At 37.4% G+C, this 21,334-nt stretch overlaps 1 protein-coding gene across 2 annotated transcripts in view; it reads right to left on the reverse strand.

The window, feature by feature from the left end:
• PCSK5 (proprotein convertase subtilisin/kexin type 5) overlaps positions 1-21,334 on the reverse strand; it is a 224,567-nt gene that overhangs the window by 115,945 nt on the left and 87,288 nt on the right. For both annotated transcript variants that reach the window (XM_030237104.2, XM_030237103.2), the window contains exons 6-7: positions 19,785-19,873; positions 14,150-14,322 (exon numbers count right to left, since the gene is read on the reverse strand). In XM_030237104.2, the coding sequence (XP_030092964.2) occupies positions 14,150-14,322; positions 19,785-19,873 (262 nt within the window). The remainder of the gene's footprint in view (positions 1-14,149; positions 14,323-19,784; positions 19,874-21,334) is intronic.

A 21,334-nucleotide genomic window follows, 5' to 3' on the forward strand; every position in this document is an offset into this window, starting at 1 on the left:
GTCAGCTGCACCCCTCAGTTTGGTGTCATCTGCAAATTTGTTGAGAATGCACTCAATTCCTTCATCCAAGTCAATAATGAAGACAGTAAATAACACCAGATAATAATACCAATGTCCTTGGTGAGGCTGTGCTGGCTATCCCAAACCATGTCCCTGACCTCCATGTGCCTTAGCAGAGCTTCTAGGAGAATTTGTTTCATGATCTTCCAAGGTGAGAATGACCAGTTGGGGGTTGCCAGGGCTCTCCTTCTTACCATTTTTCAGGATGGGTACAATGTTTCCCTTTTTCCAGTCACTTGGGCCTTCACCAGACTGCCATGAGACTTCTCAATTATCATGGAGATAATTTTGAGTTTAATAAAAGAATACTACCTGGAAAGACTTTTCAGCAAAGGAAGTTAAATAGCAAATTCTTCTGACTAGTGTCTACATGAACATATGTCTCTAAAATTCAAATTTTCATTTAGAAACATTTCAAGCAGAGAGAAAAATCCCAAGGTACCAAGTGTAATGTACTATGAAATCTACATTCGCCAGACACAATCTGTCTGAATATTACATTTTTTTCACTTCCTTTTAGTTAATCTTAGCTAATGCACCAACAAAAATATGCAAAATAGCAAAATTTTCAGTGTAATGGGGTTTTTGTTTGTTTGTTTGGGTTTTTGGGTTTGTTTGGTTTTTATTTTTGTTTGTTTGTTTTTAAGACAATCTTTATGAAGATTTACAGCTCTCTTCTCCACCTTTCTTCTTCACACACAGGTCTTGAAAGCAGTACTATGGCTAAACCCCATGGGAATTTTGGTATAACCACCAATACAACCAAGACAGAAGAAATGAGAATTCAGGGTAATCAAGCCATAGCTTCCACTTAAAAAAGAAAAAAATAAAGAAAAAAAATGTAAAAGAACTTTTCAAGAAGGTGCATAAAGAAAAATGTCCTACTAATATGAGTCTATCTGTCATTTTTTTGCTGTTACTATCAGATGTTTCTGCGTGCAAACTGCAGTATAACATGATTTTCCCCATGCAATAAAAACCTTTTCCCTGCAGGGTATGACTGTATTATTAGTCTGTTTGCACAGAAAATGTTTAATTTCTCTGTCATCTATTTCATTAGATGTGTACTTATGCTGCTGTGCTAATGACAAGCTGCAGAAAAAGGTATTTCAATCATTTTTGGCCACAAAATGGAGAAAACATGCCAATGGATTTTAGAAATTCTGCATTTATAATTTAAACATGACAAACATCAATTTAGATTTTTAATAGTAAGGGCAGGGCTTTAAAACTAATAGCCATTTGCACCTGGATTTACATTTTCATGCTAAGGCTTTTTTTGGTAAACAGATTATGGCTAGTATTTCTTTAAAACTAATGACTACTGCAAATATGTAAACGATCAATGTCTCTGTAATTGCAATAAAAAGTAAATACCAGATGCACTGACCAATGGAAAAGAGTATTTTCAATATACAAAGTGAGAATTGCCATTCCTCTAATGCATTGCTATAGTGCATATACATGTGCCCAGTGGTTCACAGAAAAAAACAGCATTACCTTCAGATCAGAAAACATGTTAGACATCTTGTTTCTAGAAGGTATTTGGCAAAGCAAATGGCAGTCTTAAAACCAATAAAAAATGCAACCCTCCAAACTAATTTCAACACTTGTGTTCAGGAGAAGTCTGGATCTGGTGCTGTTTAATATAGATGGTTGAGAGGCTACAGAGGTAGTGGCAGGTGGACAGCTGGACTGGCTGATCTTGAAGGCCTCGTCCAACCTTGATGATTCCATAATCCTATGATCCTATGACCTTGACTAAAATTAAATTAATTTGTCAAGTAAATAAATTTGATTTACCATTTGGTTTCCAAACACTCTGCTTTAATTCAGCAGTCCCAAACATGCTTAGGAAAATTCAAACTTGTTAGTAACTATGCCCACCAAGTAAGTAGAGCAAGAGTGTCAGCTGTTCTACTGTATGTGAATGTTATTCCCAGCTGTTATCATCTAAATAAACAATAAATAATAGTTGGACTGTGTTACAAAATTAAGATAAACACACATGCAAGGCACTACGTAGCTTTTATTGTTTATCTAAATCTATCATTTGTCATCTGCCAGGTGCCCAAGGGTATTAGACAAAAAGTCAAGCCATGAGATGCCAAGAAGCCATGTGTCGTTTACTAGCCAAAAGCAATCGTGCATGTACAAATCATACAGAGAGAACTTGAGCAAAACTAAGAGTTGGTAACTCTTCTATAGAAGAGGCATAGACCAGTGTTGAATGGATGTCCAGCAAAGTATGCTCAATATTTGTCTCATGATTTTAAAATTTCATTCCCTCCCCTCTAGGCACAAAGTTGTTTTTGCTCCTCCATTTGCAATAACAACTAGGGATTGCCTCCTATAAACTCTGTATGGTGTCCGTAATTCCACATTTGTGCTTGTCAGTGCACCAAATCAGACCACTATAAAAGGTTCTTCTTTTTTCTAGTCTACTTTCTTAAATTGCATGTAATGTCACATCATTTAAAAGAAAAAAATCAACTGTCCCATTATGCAAAACAAAATTGTTTCACTGATGCCTGTGACTTGCTATTGACCCAGCCACAGTCCAATTTTCTAGTACATTTTCTAGACAAAGCCAGTGTGCTCAGCTGACAGCTTAAATGAAATTGACTCAGGTCTTTTTCAAAGAGGCCCCAAGGCAGGAATTGCATTCGTAAAAGCACAAAAGAAGAATTTTGGGGCATTCTGTCTTTTTTTTTTTTTAATTTTCCTGCTAATGCCCCTTTTTCCTCAGTCAGCAAATTGCAAGCAGGTAAATGATACAAAATCCCCTTTTAGTTTTTTCCAGGTCACCAGCATGGACAGGTTAAGGCTGCCAAGAATCAGAGCCAGTATGAACATGCTCATAATGACATCTGCAGAATTTCCTTATACTATTACAGAAAAATCCCCTGCTCCAAGTGTGTGTGTTTGTGTATGCATCACATCTTTATGAGTGAATGAACTAGCAGTACTGGCAGGGACTTTTTAAGGTAGAGGTTTTCACACACTCACATAAAGACAACCAGCAGTCCCAACATTTTTAAGATGCTTACAGCACTCTTTAAAAATAATAAAAACAGTTTCCATCGAGAAGATGTAGTAAGAGCCAGTTGTGTAAATTTTAATCACACTATTTTATAAATTTTAGACTACATTCATTCACTACTTTACAAGTAAAGTTGCCTTAATCCAGCCTGTGAATCCTGATTACTTCCAGCCCACAAATCAAGTGCCCCAATAACCCTCTCTGCCTGTGGAGTGAGTTACTGTCTTGATAGGTGTGATCAAATTTACAAAGGAACTAGGAAGAAAATGTGAAGGAGCGGGAAAAGCAGAGGACAGAACAGCTGAACTGGAGTTATTAAGAGCTACAGAGGTGGCAGCCAGGGAGAGATAATTTGGCACTGATATGCTGGAAATTGCACACTGATGAGCAGAAAACAAACCATGAAAATATAAAATAGAGAGAGAAGGAGGGACACTCTATCCAGACCTAGAGCCTAAACATCTAATTTCCTCTATTCTCCCCAATACTGTTCTAAAATTACTTCATGTTTCCAAGAACAAAAAACTACTGCCAGAAAGTGAAATTGATCCTGAAGTGAAATCTGGAAAAAGTAGCCCATGTATGACCTCTTCCTTAAAAACTAATTCCTAAAGAGGAAATGTTCATAACTGAATGTGCAGAACAGAGGCCAGTATTCTGGAAACCTATAAAACCTACTATGCAGGCATGGCTTTTAGCTGCAGCGTAGTGCAATCACTGCTGTGCCAGGCACCAAGGATCACAGCATCCTGAGAAATGCACCTGTGAGATACATCCCTTTCTTCCAGTTTCTGCCAGTTTCTGCACTCTCTAGGATCTGGACAGTGCTGCCCTGTGCAGAGACACAGCACTGCCAAGCTGTTCACTGTCAGCATTTTGCTTTTGACCAGTAGCAGCTCCTAGCTCCTGCTGAGTTTCTACCAGTCCATTTAACCTCTTATCTGGGAATGAAAAATAGTCTGGCACAACATTCTTAAAAGACTCTTTTGTAGACTGCACAGCACTGCATTTGAAAGTAGGCATCTCTCCAAAAACAGATAATGGTAAGCTGAGAGTCCAAGTCAGCAATTCTAAATTGCTACCAGAAGACAGACAAACAGATTTTTTTTTTAAAACAGTCTTCTTAGATATGAAAGCAAAAAATTCACAAACAAAAGGAAACATATCTCAGGCCATTAATTCTTTTGAGGTATCCACACTTTCAGAAAAATAATGTTTGTGCCTCAGTTTATTAAAAATGCACACCCACGATATCTATGAGGAAATGAGTAATGAGCCAAACAGGTATGCATAAACAAAGATGCATATGTGGGGGAATTAACAAAAATAGACACCTGTGTTTTTATATTAGAAGTTATGTTTTTGCTCTTAGTAGTAGTAAAGAAAATAAAATTTAGTAGTAGTAGTAGTAGTAGTAAAAAAAAAAGAAAAGTAGTAGAAGTAAAGAAAATCTTTCCTGTTGCTGGAACACAGCAATATACATACACATGTGACATATATGCAATGCAAAAATATATCACTACCTACATAAAACCATAATTACCTTATATTGTTGGAAAGGGAAGTGGTTAAGAAAGGTTACTGGCTACTTCTGAACTAGCTCCTTAATTAAGAAAACAAAGGACAAAATAATTAACCATGCTAAAAAAAAGGAAAAAAATGTATTTTGTTATCTCTTAGGATATGATACCTTTGAAACATTGCAGCTATAAAGCATTCTAATGTGCATATAACAAAATCCTGTATTGAATAACCACAAGCAGGTATGTATTTACACACTAATTATCAGGACATATCAGTGGAACAATTCAATATGTAGGCTTCATGTGGTGTATTTTTTACTTTACTTTCCACAAGAAAAGCAGTTTAAACAGCTCCAAGATATTCCCCACAGAGCTATAATTAGAGCCTGAAGTGCAACCAAAAGAACTGTTGGCTGAAACCTGAAATATGAACATGTGGAATATTGGAATGAATTTCTCATTTACCTAAACAAAACAGAGCCAGCTCAAGGACTGCAAGTTCTGGCTGAGGCTCTCTCTCTACAGTATCATTACTATTGTTACCAGGATAAAACAAGTTGTATATGGCAAACACAAGGTAATAACACAAGAGCTTGCTTTGTCAAAATTTCTGTTGAACGAAGAGTCTCTAGTTAATTAGAGGTGAAATTGTCCCTGCATGCAAAGCCAAAATAAACAAGCAGTACACAGGAAAGCTATCAGTGTGAGAAATGGCTATGCGACTGATGTTACACACAAACACCCATTATATGGGATGGGTTCAGGCATATCTGATTAATCACCCTAGAAAGGGAGCCTAGGGCACTAGATCCACACAGCTGTTTTTCACAGCTTACATCAGACTCTTCCTTGTGGAAAAATCCAGGTTTAGAGATGTCTGTTGAACTCTGGGGTTTAACAAAAAGAACCTCCTATTTTCTACAAATTTAGCTCTTTTCAGTAAACAAGCATGAAAATATGGCTGCTTCAAGTCTACTTTTGCAGACTGAGGACTTAGGGAACAACTTTGTGCAGTTTGTCTCCCACAGCATTTCTTTAAAAAACAACGTACAGCCCTCACGGTTTTTTGCCCTAAACTGTTAAACTCTCTGCACAGAAAACTTTTGACACCAAAATTCCAGTGATTTCCATTCTAGAATTTTTTTCCTATATGATACACAGAAATATATAGATACTACTGTTGTTCAAATATATGAGTGAAGTGCATATGTGATTTGTTCACACACAGAAACCAGACTCATGTTTCAAAGAGGCATACTCTGAAATCTATATACTTCAGTGTGTGGAAAGAGATTAATTTGCCAAAGCTGCTTTTTAGTATGCTTTTTTCAAATTAAGATTTACTCCACAAAAGAATTGAGTGGTTTTTGGTTTTGGTTTTTTTAAAGTTCAATATATCACCTGTTTCACAGTGGGCATCCAAATCCAGAGGCATTTTGGCAAGTCCAAAACCAGCAATGCTATTCTGGCTTGTTTCAACAATTTCCATGCATGTGTGAGACAGGATGAGGTAACCAACAGTTTTGGTTTCCAGTACACTTTGTGACATTGTAAGGAAAATGGCCATTTTGGTTATATCTTCCTATAACTCTCATTACAAATTTTCCCATCTTTCAGGAGTCTTTTCTTTCAATGAATGCAATGTAAGAACATTTCTGATATATTAATTCTTTTTCTGCAATTTTTTTTTTTTACTACATGCTGATTATCTGTGAAAAAGCTCATTTTTTCACAGAAGGCAAAGGAGAGCGATTTTAAGGTTAGCTTTGTGTGGGGCAGAAACAGTTGAAAACCAGAAAATTGGTGAGGAGAGAGTAAAGTAAGTTCTTTTCAGAACTGTTTTTGCTCAGAGACCAACCTTACACCTGGGAAATGTTAGAAAATACTCAATGTGAGAGAATTCACGCATTTGTGTTTGCTTTGGGTTGTTTTCTGTCTGCTGAAGAAGAAATTAAATTTTCTCAGAGGAGATAACAGAATGTTGTTAAAGACATAAAAGCCTTCTCCCTGTAGGCTAGGGGCCTCTTTGTAAGGGGGGAAGGGAGATAAGAAGTTTTGAGATTGTAAAACACAGCCTGGTGAAGACTTATGCATGCTCCAGGCTCTTTGATATGTAATGCAGAGGTCAGGCCCTGCTAAAATGAGCTTAGCAATGTATGTGTATCCCTTTGTTTCTTTGTAATTCTCCAGCCAGTGAGATGATGGAATAAATCTATTCTCTGCACTTCAGATGTGGTTTGTGGTTGTCTTGGTATTAGTTGTATGTATTTGACTCACACACTTGGTTCCCATATTTCCCAAGCAAAATAAAGTTTACTGTATGAAAGTTCATCCAGGTATCACTGAGCCTAAATATTATTTAATTTACTGGAAAGCAATATTCCAAATTCTACTTTGTTTGAATGCAAGAAGTTGATAACTGTGTGCAAACAGTAGAGCAAAAGATTACTACTCTTAGCTTAATAAGGTTAGCACCTAACCTCATTTTTGCCAGGCAACCCCCATCTGTAGAAAACTACATCATATCAAGTTTAAACCACATCTGCAAAGTTATTAAGGCATCTGAGATACATCACCCAAATGCAAGGTAGTCAGACCTAGAAATTAGGCATATTGGTAAGAAAGAAAGGAAGGTGAACAAATTTTGCAAAGCAGTGGCTTAGGAAGTTTAGGGCTATGGAAGATAATCAACTGGGAATGAGCTACCCTAAAATAGCCTGTCCATTGGATTAGTAAGTAAGGTCTATATGAACCCATCCAGGGAATATGCAAGCAATACTATGCATGCATAGAAAATGCTTAAACGTACATGCCCCTTTCTGGTATCCACACTTAAATAATAATGCCAGAAAACAGAAAGAAGTCTGATTTGGAAATTCTGACTAACAGAAAGAAACCCAATATACAAAACATTACTCTTAAGATTGCTGAACAGATTTTAAAGGTCAGTAAGTGGTGCTGGCATTACTGTACATAAGCTCAAAATGCAACAAATACTTCAGAATTTCAGATAAACCTGTGAAGTTTTTTGTCTGGTAACTCATTTTATGCAGAGAAATGTATTAGAACCAGATTGTCAGGCTTCTGCAAAGATGTGATGAGCCCTGCAAGAAATCAGTAATGAAACAAAAGAAAATGAACATTATTGTAACATCAAGGTGGGTGTGGAAATTATTGTACAGAAAATAATATAGGCTCTGCCTCTAACATAGGCAGAAAGTTATGAGTAAAGTGTTTCAAGGATGAGGTCGGGAAACAAAGTTATTAGGTATTTTGACCTAAAAGAGAAAGAACATCTTAGTGAGTCTAGTAATCACCATCACCTGCATTCAAGAAAAGAATTCAGGCTAGAAGATGTGGAGAAGCACTACTCAATTGAGCAAGGAGATGGACAGACTAGTTTTTAAGTGATCAGTGAGTGTGGCATGTCTATCATATCTAAATGAAGTTTGAAAGGAGACTAATCGAAAAATGTATCAGAAACAAAAATGTAGGGAGGGAAGTTATTTAAGATGAGGCACAATTATGTCCAGGAACAAATGGGCAGAAAACCGCCCATGAGGAAACCATGTTGTCACTTAAAAGAAAATCTCTAACCAATAAATAATGTTGTCCATGAAATGTTTTCCCAACAGAATCAGAGGGGAAAAGAATCTGATTTGTTCTACAACATAAAATGCTCAATGTATTTAAATGGCACAGTGCCTATGGTGGTAGCAAGCTGTACTGGATGACCTATGCTATCATTTCCTGTCTTATGTCCTATGGTCCAATTCAATTTATCCAAGAAATCCCTTGCTCAAGATCTGTAATATCTTAGATATCGATTTTTCTAACACCATAAGATGCACCATAAATACAGCAGAAGATGCAGTTTACAGTGGAAATGAAAGTCAGAGACTTACATGAGTAATAAGCTATATTATTTTCAAAAGTGAAGATTGCTACTGCCTTGCAAAGACATGGACATGAGATTTCAGTTAGACTGGCTCTACTCAAAAGTTTTACAGAAACCAGAAAATAACAGAAGGATCAGGAAAACAGGGATATAAATGAAGCAACAACTGGATGAAATTTTGCTGATTGGGCTTATGACAAAAGGCAGGTGCAGATAATAGATGTTAGAACTATGAATATCAAGCCAATGGTCTTGTGACATCAGTAAGAAGAAATACAATGATAAAAAATTGAAGGATTTTTCAAGTTCTATTATGTAATCAGCATCCACTTCTAGTACAGAGACAATTAAAGCTCAACTTAGTATGTTGAAGCACGTGTATATATCTATATCTATATCTGTATCTATCTTATCTGTATTTAGAAAAGGTAGATATACATATAGATATAGAAATAGATATAGAGACATATGCTTCATGTTCCTCATCACATGTTCACGTTCATTTTATATCATAGATGCAACCAGGATCTAGTATAGTATATATGCAAATTATGTAATAGATAAACGCCAAGACCTAACACTAGATTCTATCAGCATACTGCAAGTTATGTCTTCTGAGACCAACCCCAAGAACAGCACTAACTCCTCTGATTGATTTTAAACAAGTATTTTTGCCAACTTATTGGAAATGTGCAGGAGGTCTCATGCATGCAAAGCATATCTATATATGATTGCAGACATGCATAAACATTGTGTTATTTAGACTTAAACAAGAGGTGTACCAGGTGAAAAAAGACAATACACAGTTTAAAAAAATAATTTTAAAATCTGCTGTGATTCACTTAAAATGTATTAAAAACCAGCCATTTTGACACTTTTGACTAGAAGTCTTCCTGCTGTAATTTCAGCTTTAGACTTCTGAAATGCAGTTCCCTGGCAAAGTAAAAGGGAATAATTCCTCTTGGTGCAGGCAACTCATCCTCCTCAGAATAATGCAGAGACATGATGACAGGACAAATAAATTTAACAGAAACATCTCTAGTAGAACACTGGGAGCAAACCTTTGCCTAGACACTTGAAAATGATGAGCAATCTCTTCCATTTTTGGAGCAGAAACATACAGTAATGATGACTGATGATAATAATAACTGTTAAATCCTTCTTCTTGATTGCTCCTTTTTTTCCCCTCTTCTCCCTCACTCTTGCATGTGGGTAGGATGCTTTAAGTGATTTTAAGTGCTTGCACCCAGCAAGCACTTGGAACATACACTCTGCAGCCAAAGCTGTTGAAGCAAGAGAGATGAGAAGGGGCAATGATGATGGGAGGGAAGGCATGAAGCTGAGTTTGCACAAGAGGTTCAGCCACACAGCATCTAATCATTAATGTCCATCAAATATTTTGTCTTGAGTCCAGCTCACTAAACAGAGTGGTGTCACAGCAATAAGATTAAGGTGCCTGTGCCCAAAGTTTCCACGCAGATTTCGCTTCCTCTCCACCCTCTCTAGGTTATATTAAGGATGCCCTGACCAGTTGCTGATTTATATACACTTCCTTATGTGTACTGCAGAAACAACATAAAACGTGCGATTGGTGAGACACTGGAGAGTGAGATAACCAGCTCTTTGGAATCCTTCAATGTAAAATATCTACAGTGGTTACATATCCAGAAACTTGACTATTTGGTCTTTGCCAAACAGCAATGACAGAACAAATCTGAATATCTGAAATGTTTTCCTCTCCAAAGGATGTTGATACCATCACAGAATTTGTATGAATACAAACGAAATAGCCTGAACGCTGCATGGCAGAGCCATGGATCAGCAAACTCAACTCCATCAAGTGCTTATTGACTGTGAGACAACAACAGGCATCTTAAAAACTTACTTAAATTTCATATTTACGAATCAAGGAAGGCTTTTGTGTTCTCCATTTTGCCCCAAATTCAGCACAGTCTTATGACATGATTTGGCCACAATCACATTATGCAATGCTAAGCCTGTTTGCTCTTGAGCACAGGGTGAAATGTGACATTACATACCTAATCTTTCATTGAATTTGTTACTTTTTGATATACCACCATTTGTCTGGGGGTTTTTTCAGGCAAATTCTGCATGATTACAATGGATTTTTTCTTGACATTATTAGGTCTACAAGTTCTAATGCATTAGTATTTAAAACATTGACATCTAGAAGTTTCCACATTTACAACTACACTATTTTCAAGAAAATTATCTTCTCAACTGAAAGCATGATATAAAGGGAGTTCTGTATTTGCACAGAAATTGTTTGATAGTAAAGTGTCCAAGACTTCTCTTTGAACTCAAGTATGTAAATTTAATAAAATTAGATGAAGTACCCTTATAGATGACATAAAATCATAGTACTTGTGACAGTTTCCTGTCACAAGTAAAAAACTGGTTTCCTTTTTCATTACCTTGGTCCTGGGCAGAATTTTTAGGCATATTTAACTTACATGTTCATTTCATGAATTCATTTATCCCTCAGTAGCCTTTCTTTAAACAGATTAGTCTGTTTCAATTCAAGGCATGTGCTGTCTCTCTGTAATTCTACAGAAAAACTATGCGGTCATCTTTATAATTTTCTGCAGGAGATGAAAGGTGTAACCATATTAGTTCAGCAGATATAAAAATAATAATAGTTGTGAAGCACACAGCACAAGCTGTTGATTGGAATAATATGTGCTTAAGATAAATCAGGTGCTTTTTTCATGGAACCAAATCTCTCAAGAAACTCAACAACGGATGGCTCTTGCATCCATTTCATTTTTACACAATGATTACAATAAATTTTAAATATTAATTGAGCTTGCTTATGCTCTAATCAAAGTTATTATTCAGTACTAACTTTGATTTTCCTAATAAAGCCAGCCAGACATAATTTCCTTTTCACACGTTTTAAAACATCTTGGCATTTCCTTTTGCTGTTCCATTTTAAAATTCTAATATACAATTGTGCGGATACTTGCGTAATAAATTAAGAATATCAATCTTCAAACTTTGTGTAGGTCTGAAGGAAGGTATTGTCAAATTTTCCTGTATTAATGTGTCCTGGATAATGCAAAATGTTACTGTATTCCATATCTCTCTGTGCCCAAAGTTACTGTCTCTTTGAAGACCTGGTGGTCAGAAAAGGAACAGGGAAGTCAGGCTGCGTGTTAGTCCTTTTTTAAGGTTGGGGGCATTCAGGAAAAAGTGCTCTTTCTCTTTTGTTCTTGGTGAGTGAGCTGAGATAGCACAAGGCAGACAGCAGCCACACCACCAAGCCAAGAAAAATAGAGCAGCCCTCACTCCACATGGTTGCCCCAGACTGCCAGCAGTGCCTGGTCAAAGCACTGCTTGGCATGGAATCCAAAGTGTCCAAGCCCCTGCCGTTCCTTTTGCTAAAGAGAAGGCAAAGTCCCTCCATGAGTTCCAGCTGTTGACCCAGTTCCAGGGAGAGTCCCCTCTAGGGACTCTAGGTTTTCTTTCTGTTTTGTTCTTTTTCCCTGTTGGTTGATATCTGGGGGGAACGGAGAGATTTTTACTTGCAGAGGTTTGTTCTTTTCCTCTGTTCTCTCTCTCCACCCCAGGTCATCTGCAGAGGGAATCATCCTTGGGGTAACAATTGTCTGCCATTTTCGCTTTATCTCTCCACACACGGTCATCCATGGAGAGTGCCATCTTGGGGGAAGGTTTCTCTGCTGTTTTTGGTTTTTTTTCTGGGGAGTCCATGAGAAATCCATGAAATTCAGCAACATTATAACTACTGATTATCACAGTTATTTTTTGCCTGTTCCTATTTAATTTTTTAATGTTTTGAAATATTAATTATTTCACTGATATCTTCTTGCATTCATCTCTCCTTATTGGTGAATGGGGAGTGTCAAAACTAAAAGGGAAGGTAACTCATTCTGGAATGCCCGCCCCCTTAAATTGTCTTAAACCAAGATACAATGTTACTTCAATTTACTCCACAGATGTGATCCTAGATGTTAGTTATACTGTTGCTGTTTAGTTCAATATTTCTGGAAAAGGAGAGTAAGGATCTGTATACAACATAATAAATATTTCTGTCTGCCTATTATTATTGCACAATTATTGTGACTCCTTAGAGAAATCTATGTTTGGCTAAGTATGTAACTACGACCTTGAACAATCCCTACTTCTGGGATATTCTGCCAAAGAAAATTCATCTTTTCTTCTTCCATTTGCCTCATCTTTTAAAATGACATAGCCTATGACAGTATAAGGAAATAGAGAGAAAGTACCTTTATCTGAATACAGAAAGACATTACTTATTAAAAAGAACAGTTCATCTTGAAGTAATGCTTGGTCTGGAAACAGCCTAACAGGGAAGGTGGTAATTCCAAGATGCATTTACAATCTTTCAGTCTGCATTATATTTTAAAAAACGAAAATTAGAGGTTAACTTTAAATGTTTTGCATTTCTTATCGGCACATTTTCATGTAAGTTTTTAAAAACACTTCATGAGTAGAAATGAAGCTTTCATAGTCAAAGACAGATAAAATATCCAAATATATGGAAATATATATTCAAGACCTCATGGGCAGCTTCAGGCAGAACAGAGTTTGGTAAAATGACATTAAAATTAAATTGTAAAAAAGAATAATTTGACTTGCATCAAATATGACTTCTATTATTTCTCAAAAAAATTTACCAACCTTTTTCTGTATTGTTTTCAGAAAAAGCCTACCTCAGAAAATTAAATGCTATGTTTTCGCTATAGACTGGTGCTTATTCCACATACAGAACAATGAGCTGGGAAAATGAAATTCATCTGGGTTCTGTAGGGTATCTTCTCATATTACTGCTATAATAATAACAGTGGAACAATAATGTTTATAGGCAAGATCTACACTCTTGGCAAGTAATTCCACATATTTATCCCCAGTTTGAGAAACTGAGATTTCAATGAGGAAATGGTTGAGTCCTTCTGGTACAGAAATTCCAGCTGAACTTTTCACAGTTGTCTTCCCTACGTGAAATACGGCATTTAAACAAACAGATATATATGCTCAAACAAAAAAATTTCTTGAGCAAGACCCCCTACATTCTTGCAGTTTCATTAGCGTCCCCTTCATCACAGTATTGTAAATTCTCTGAGACCAGACATAAATGGTAAAAGAGCCATGGGTACATACCTTTTTTTTCCCCCAACTCCCTATTAAAATCATCAAAGTTACATTAAGATATCATGTGAAACAAAGCAAAACAGAAATGAAGAAAGAAGGAAACACAGTCAAAGGTTTTACTTTAAAACTTCTTTGCACCTCAGATTTGATGAGTTGGCACTGATGTGCAAAGTAGCATTTCTCAGTCAATTTATTTCTAATTACATCACTCCCTCAGAGCAGTTTTAAAAGACACTAAGGATTATGTATTCCAGATGAAAATGAACAGAGCTGATACTTCAGATGAGAGTGATCATCAGGTCACTACAAAAAAAAAAAAAACGTTTTCAGTTTTACGCAAAGGAAGTTTTGTTCTTTCCTTCCAAGTCCTTTGCCTTTCCCCATGCTGAGCACTTGCACGCAGTGGGCACAGGTACCCTGACAGGGGCACATGAAAGCAGAGCCAGGCAATGCACTGTGATGCCAACCTACCATTCTGATGCCGTTCTCAAAGGCCTGACGGGCTAGAGAAGCAGGTCCATCCACCGTCTTACCGTCGTCATCAGGCCCCCAGCTGGCACTGTAGATGTGGATGTGCTGGGGATTAAGGCTTAGAGACTTTGCTTCTACCATATCTGTCACATCTCCATCCAGCATCCGAACACCTTCAGATTGAAAAATACAATGAACTGTACAGACAACCTCAAAATGTTTCTTTCTTTTTTTCCCCCCACAGAGAAAATTGTTGTGTATGACACTGAACTGAATTCCTACTGTTATCAAAGAAAAAAACAACAACAACAAAATCTGTTTGGCTATCTATTTTCCCAATGTCTCTAGATGGAAAAATATAAAAAGACATAAATATTTTCATCCTTCTTCAAGTTTTAAAAATTATAAGTAATTTATCCACTATACAGACTTCAAACTTCAACAACAAAGTTTTACACTAAAGAAAATTTTTAAAAATACTTGAATTTGGAAATGCATTTATGTCACTTAAAGATATACTGCAGTGAAACAGCATTAACTTCCTGGAGTCATTTACAGTTTCAATCATGTTAACAGATGTAATAAAAGGATCCCTACAGACAAGTAACCTTGGCATCATTCCTTCATTGTATGAGGCTGCAATGAAAAAACTGGGGCGAACTCTCTTGTGTACAGAGTAATTACCACACACTGTAGCATGGCAATTACAAGAGGTTATGAACAAATTAAATACATAATGTTGTTCAACCTGAAATTACAATATGGTGAACATCCTTCTCTTCAGAAGAAGCTTTTGTGAGGTATAATCTGGAATTCTTATGTTAAAAGAATCCATTCATGTGAGTTTGGACAAGGCCATGTGCCAGCACTTCACAATATTTTAAGTTTACTAGACTGAAAATAGCATGCTAAAATCTGAAAACTGAGAAAATACGGAAGTCGGGTTTTTTCCTAACTGTAAGACTTTGTGGTCAAATCTGAGAAAACAACCAATGTCAGTTTTAACCTAAACAAGAAAAAAGACCTACACACAGCTAGTGTGACATGTGATCGAAGGGACACTAAATATCAAATAAAAATTTAATAAAATTGTATGATAGAGAGTTGATCACTCTTACAATTTACAAGTTAGATGCTCTTTCTGCCTTAAAAGGCTACTTCTATTTATAAGCCAAATTTACATATTTTTAATTACAGACACAGTGCATTTTGCTTATGAGCTCAGATTAAAGAAATTTGTGTGTTTACTAAGACTTTAACTTTTAATTGGCAAGAGGCATAGGGACTGCTTTGTTCTATTTGACTTAAAAATGAAAAGTGAATGTATTTCTCAGTTCACACAAAAGTTGCCTATGTTTTGTGAGATAATAAACTTCTACGAACTGTGATCTCACTATGAACTTCGCTTTATAGAAAAGAGTTATTAAACCAACTCTGGGATTCTAGGATTTTATTTTCTTCACATAATCAGAGAAAATTAATGTTGGGTGAAAGCTGTGTGCTCAATTCCTTTAAAGCATATTAAAGTATCTCTCTAGTTCTGAATAAAGACAATAAAGGTACACTGGTTTTGAAAGAAGGAAAATAAAGCCTTCCTTTATGACTTTGTTAGCCAGTTTAAATATTATATTCAACCAATGAATAATAACTCAAATCCTGCCACTAAATAAATCACAGGATTTTTTAAAAATTTTTTTTGCAATGGTGAAGTGGTCTATTTTTAAAGCAACACAGACAAGGTTGTGACTTAGGTGCTGTTCTCTCTAGCCAGCAATGGACAGACATGCTGCAAAGCTGCTGGCCAAGGCCAACTGTGAGGTTCAGCCAGGCCAAGTGCTGCACTGTGGTTACAGCACCCCCATGCACCACCACAGGCTGGGGACAGAGTGGCTGGAAAATGGTCCAGGAAAAAGGACCTGGGGATGCTGGTTGACAGCCAGCTAAACATGAGCCAGAGTCTGGCCAGGTGGCCAGAAAGGCCAATGGCATCCTGGCCTGTGTCAGGAATAGTGGCCAGCAGGACCAGGGAAGTGACTGTCCCCCTGTATGAAGCCCTGGTGAGGCTGCTTCTGAAGTTCTATTTCCAATCTGGGCCCTTCACTTGAAGAAAGACAGTGAGGTTCTGGAATGTGTCCAGAAAAGGGTAACAGAGCTGATGAAGGGTCTAGAGGGTAAGTCCCGTGAGGAGCTGCTGAGGGTGGGGGTATTTAGCCTGGAGAAAAGGAGGCTCATGGGAGGCCTTACTGCTCTCTACTATTGCCTGAAAGGAGGTCATAGTAAGGTGGGGGTTGGCTTCTTCTCTGAGGCAGCCAGCAGCAGGGAGAGAGGACATAGTCCCAAACTCAGGGGAGATCCAGGGTGGACGCCAGAAAGAATTTCTTCACTGAAGGGGTTGTTTAAGCAGTGGAGCAGACTGCTCAGGGGAGTGGTGGAGTCACCATCCCTGGAGGCATTCAAGAAACAACAGGACAGGGCCCTAAATGCTGTGATCTAGTTTATAAGGTGGTGGTGATCAGTCAAAGGCTGGACTTGATGACCGTGGTCTTATCCAACCAAAATGACTGTAATTCTCTGCAAGACGAGTCTGAACAACAGACATCTCATGGATATTTGCAGTGAAAATAATGCTCCTTCCTTCCTGCCTTTCTATTCTTGCCACCCCAATGTCTGCAGTGGTTAAGTCTGCTGATCACACATCCTCCAAACTGCATTTGGCATGTGGTGATAGCACAACAAAAGCTATCCAAAAGGCAATTAGCAGACTGTGTTTGCAGATTGTTCCAAGACTTCAGAGCCCTATAAACTTTTTCTAACATTTGCAGTAATTGCAAAATGTAAGTGGCTTTTTACTCAGAACAAATTTTCAATGAATCATAGGAAATATCCAAAACTGAGCTGAAACAAGTTTTCTTTTAAAAAGCTTGTTTTTATTCAACATCTGACTTAAACTTAAAGAAACAGCTGAACTAATCTTTGTCAACTGAAGACAATATACATCTGTTGTGCCATAATTCAGTGTAACTGTTTTCCCATCAGGACTTGAGCTCAGCCAAGTAACTAAGAACCCAAATCCCCGCAGATGTTTTACAACTTCCACAAACAATCGTTTGCAACAATAACAGCAAACTAACCAAGCCTGCATACAAAAAGCCTCACAAGCTCCGTACATGATTTGTTTTGAGTCATTATTTCAGAGTTTAAATCTAAAAAAAAAGATCCATCCCTTTGGTGTACTGGTTTGTCTTTTAGTGAGAAGGACCTGTAGCTTTGCTGTACAGAAACCTATGTTTTTATAATTTTTTATAAGAAACTTGTCATAACCTCTAAAAAAACTAAAGACTCAGATTGCAATTTTACTAAAATTTTCTTTTCTACAAGTTACAGCTCCATTTATGCCATTTTAAAAGAAGGCTCAGACTTTCCTAGAAACTTGGTCATCAGATGTTCTTAAATATTTGGAAACAAGACAAGGAATCCAAACACATTTAGAAGAAAATTAGCATTATTAATGGATATCTTGTTAACAACTTAGCATCAGAAACATCATTAACTGAATTTGTTCAACTGCCAGTATTTTATGGCATATTGATGGGACAGATTTTTTTTTCCCTTCTGCTTGATATATTGGTATCCCGTATGTGTTCAGAAATGCTTTCTGGTTTGAAGTAAAAGATACTTATCTTGGTGGAGCAAATCCAACATCATTGTCAGCAGGTGCTCCTCTACATAAGAATGTAATTGCTTTACCTCAACTCTAGCTTCTTCTCCAAGAATACCCCAGGAGGGCCTTTAAATCCCTGGGAAACAAGTGAGCTGACACAACCACAGTATATTCACATGAGTAGTTATGGCTACTCTGAAGGAAAGGAACAAGGCACGCCAAATAGAGGTCAGCAGCAGCAAAACTCTCAAACATATTCACCTAGTGGAAGAAGAAGCTTAACCAATCTTCCCTGGAACTTCCTCTTATATCTGATTTTCTGCAGATTATTTGTTAAGCTTCCTGAAGTAATTTCCAAATGCTGATCCTTTTAAAAGGAGGCACCTCAAGAGAGGTTTTTTACACTGTTACCAATTTCCAGCTTTCTTTTAGGAATAAATAATAAAAAGGCACATGTATCTAGTCTTTCCTGTTTCTATTACCTGTATACTGTGTCTGTCTGAATCAGTTTTTATACTACATTTAGAAAAGACTGTGAGTCAGCTAATATGTCTGGAGGATATTTATTATTATTGCACACTCCTAATGCTTAATAATTAATAAACTATGAAGAAGTCACTGTTACTTCTGGAGAACTTTTCAAATCCATGTCAAAGCTGTTGCAGGTTGTGTGACTATTCCATTCAAAAATAAAATTTCTCCGGAAGGCATCTCTTATTTCCAACAGTGCAGCAACTCTCTTCTGACTCTGGTCTGACAGCTCAACAGATCTGATATCATAACTGCTGGTTTACAGTTAAATGCCATGTTCACATGAGACCACCTGTTCATCTGTCACAAACTCCCTCACTTAAGCAGTTCTGATTTTCTAAACCACTCTGACAGGGTAGTTTAGTGCAGGAAGGCTCTTCACCTCAAGGGAATTTTTTTTTCTGCATCACTGTAACCTTATCCTGGATCTGGGATTATCTACCCTAATTTTGTTTACCCAGCAGGAAAATGGCAAGCTGATGTGCGGATGATGTTATGTGCTTTGGGTAATTTGAAATGCATCTGTGCTCACATTAGATTTGGATCAAACTTGTACTGATCCAGCAGAGAATAGATGCAGTATTTTTAATAATGGAAAGATGGTCTCAGTTCTGCCCGCTCATATATTTGAACTGTCCTCTGGTGCACAAAGAGGCAAACATGTTTCTGTTTTTACAGATGGGCTCTGTTTTAGGCTCTATTTCGAAAGCCAACAATTAATGAGTTTGAGCTACAAGACTTTCAGCTGAAAGCCAATATACCAATCCCATGACTTCAAAGAAAGTTCAGAATAAACTTCACTAGAAGTATTACAATCTGTCACAGGCAGGCTACATCGCAGGAGACATGTAGATGACATCTTGATAATCGCTGCCATAAAACTATGCTAAAGACATTCATTCAACAGCCAATGATTAAGAATTCACAGAAAACACTTGAAACTTCTTGACTGAACAAAAATATGTGATCAAACATTGATTTTCAGGCAATAAAAAATCTTATCACCCACAGAGATCAAAAGAAAATTCTCACCAACCACAGAAAAAAAACCCCATAAAAATGCATTACGTTTTGAGAATGCTTCATTTGGGATCAATATACAAGGCAATATAATGGATGTGTACCTTTACTTATGGTTTGTCAAAGTTCATGGCTGAAGAGCTCTGAATCTGTGAGAAAACCCAAGTGTCCTAATTCTGAGGTCATGTTTTCATCAAAAGTTTGACTTTCTATTTTTTGATGTGTACTGGGAGGCAGTGTTTCAGAGAGCACTGCAGAAGGGCCACCACAGACAAACTCCTTCAGTACTGATATTGAACGACCACTCTACAACTGAGCTTTACTAGCTAACACAGTGAGGCTTGTTCAAGGTCTGAATGTACCATTTAGCACAAATGGCTCTTTGGTTACTTTTTTTTTCCTGTGGGAGATTGTTTCACATACCTCCAATCTTGGCATTAAAGGCGATTCCTACTGTGCAGTGTGAGTTGTTTGCCGTGGCTGCCACTTCTCCAGCACAACGGGTTCCATGCCTGCAGTCAGACAAACATTTTTCCAAGTAAGCACAAACCACTGGGATTAAAGACTTCGATTTTGCTTATCCTCAGGTGCTAAATGAGCAACTATCCATCATGTATCACACTATTTAACCCCTCACAGTAATTTATACCTGTGTTACAATATTCCTCTGAACATGTTTTAATATTTCCACCATCACTTTAAACTCTTCGTGCCTACTGGAAACACAGTTTGTAGTAAAGACTGATACAGCAATGATACGTAACTCACAGCAACAGAAAGGAATCTTAGATATTGATTCTCAATTTCAAACAAAATCTTACATTTAAACAAAACGTTTGTCAAGAATTCTCTAACAACTACTCCTATTGCTAGTATGTAGATATCCACCCAGCCTCCACCACGCACAATATGCCATGAGGTTGCATCAAAGCCCACACTGCTGTTTAGAGGTGAGGCTAAGACTGTATGCCAGGTATGCTCAAAGCTTAGGCACCTCTTGGTCCTGCCTTGGGCCAACCCTGCAAGTCTGCTTGCCTTTCTGGGAACAGTAAAAATGTCAGAAGCACCCGTCACATCAGAGGTATGCTCTGTGCCTGGAAGCAGAGCTAAGCTGCAAGTGTTCAATTTCAAGAAGCTACTGAAGGAAAACAAGAAATGTCCAATGGCTGCTGACCCCTGTCCCCACTGTGCAAAGCCACAGTGGGATGCTTTGTCTAGCCCTGAACCATGCATTCTACAAGGTGACGGCGGCCATCCATATTGTCCCCACGTTAGGAAAGCTGCCCCATGTTTTGCAGTTTTTGCCTTTAACATGGAATTCACAGGGTGTTTTCTACTAATAATTCATGCCCTCATCTTTGTGCAGTTAAGCAGCTCCACTGCAAAAATGTGACACAAGCAAGATGGAGCTGGCAGGAAACCTTAGAGAGGTGTTATGATGGTGAGATAGCGAGTTTCAGCCCACATAGCAAAAGAGATAAGAACTTGATAACATGTAGACAGAAAGATAATATAAGGCTTGAGTAGCCAAAAAGAAAGAAGTTTAAGTCAAAGGGAGAAATAGAAAACTACATAGCAAGCACTTCAGAGGAGGCTGAGATCAGCTGGGTACACAGACACTCTTCTCCTGGTGGTGGTTGACAGGCTTGCTTGCACACACATTTAAAGAACACAGGTGCTTTTTAAATAAAGTTGATGCTTATATTACAGACAATAATCACTGCTGCTTTCCCTTGGTAATTACTCCCACAGAGTAATTTTTCCCCCTTACCCTTTTAAGACACTTAGACAGGAGACACTAAGATGACTGGTTTGGAATGGATTAATGTAAAACAAGAATAACAAATAGGACTAGGAAAAAAAGAGACAAAATAAAAAAATAAGTAATATAAATGATCAACGCTAAACTGCTAAAATGTCACAGACTATAATTCAGTTTATTTGACAAGTAAGATATACATAACCTATAAGAA

This window comes from Serinus canaria, chromosome Z, assembly GCF_022539315.1.
Source record: "Serinus canaria isolate serCan28SL12 chromosome Z, serCan2020, whole genome shotgun sequence".
In the NCBI taxonomy this organism is placed as follows: Eukaryota; Metazoa; Chordata; class Aves; order Passeriformes; family Fringillidae; genus Serinus; species Serinus canaria.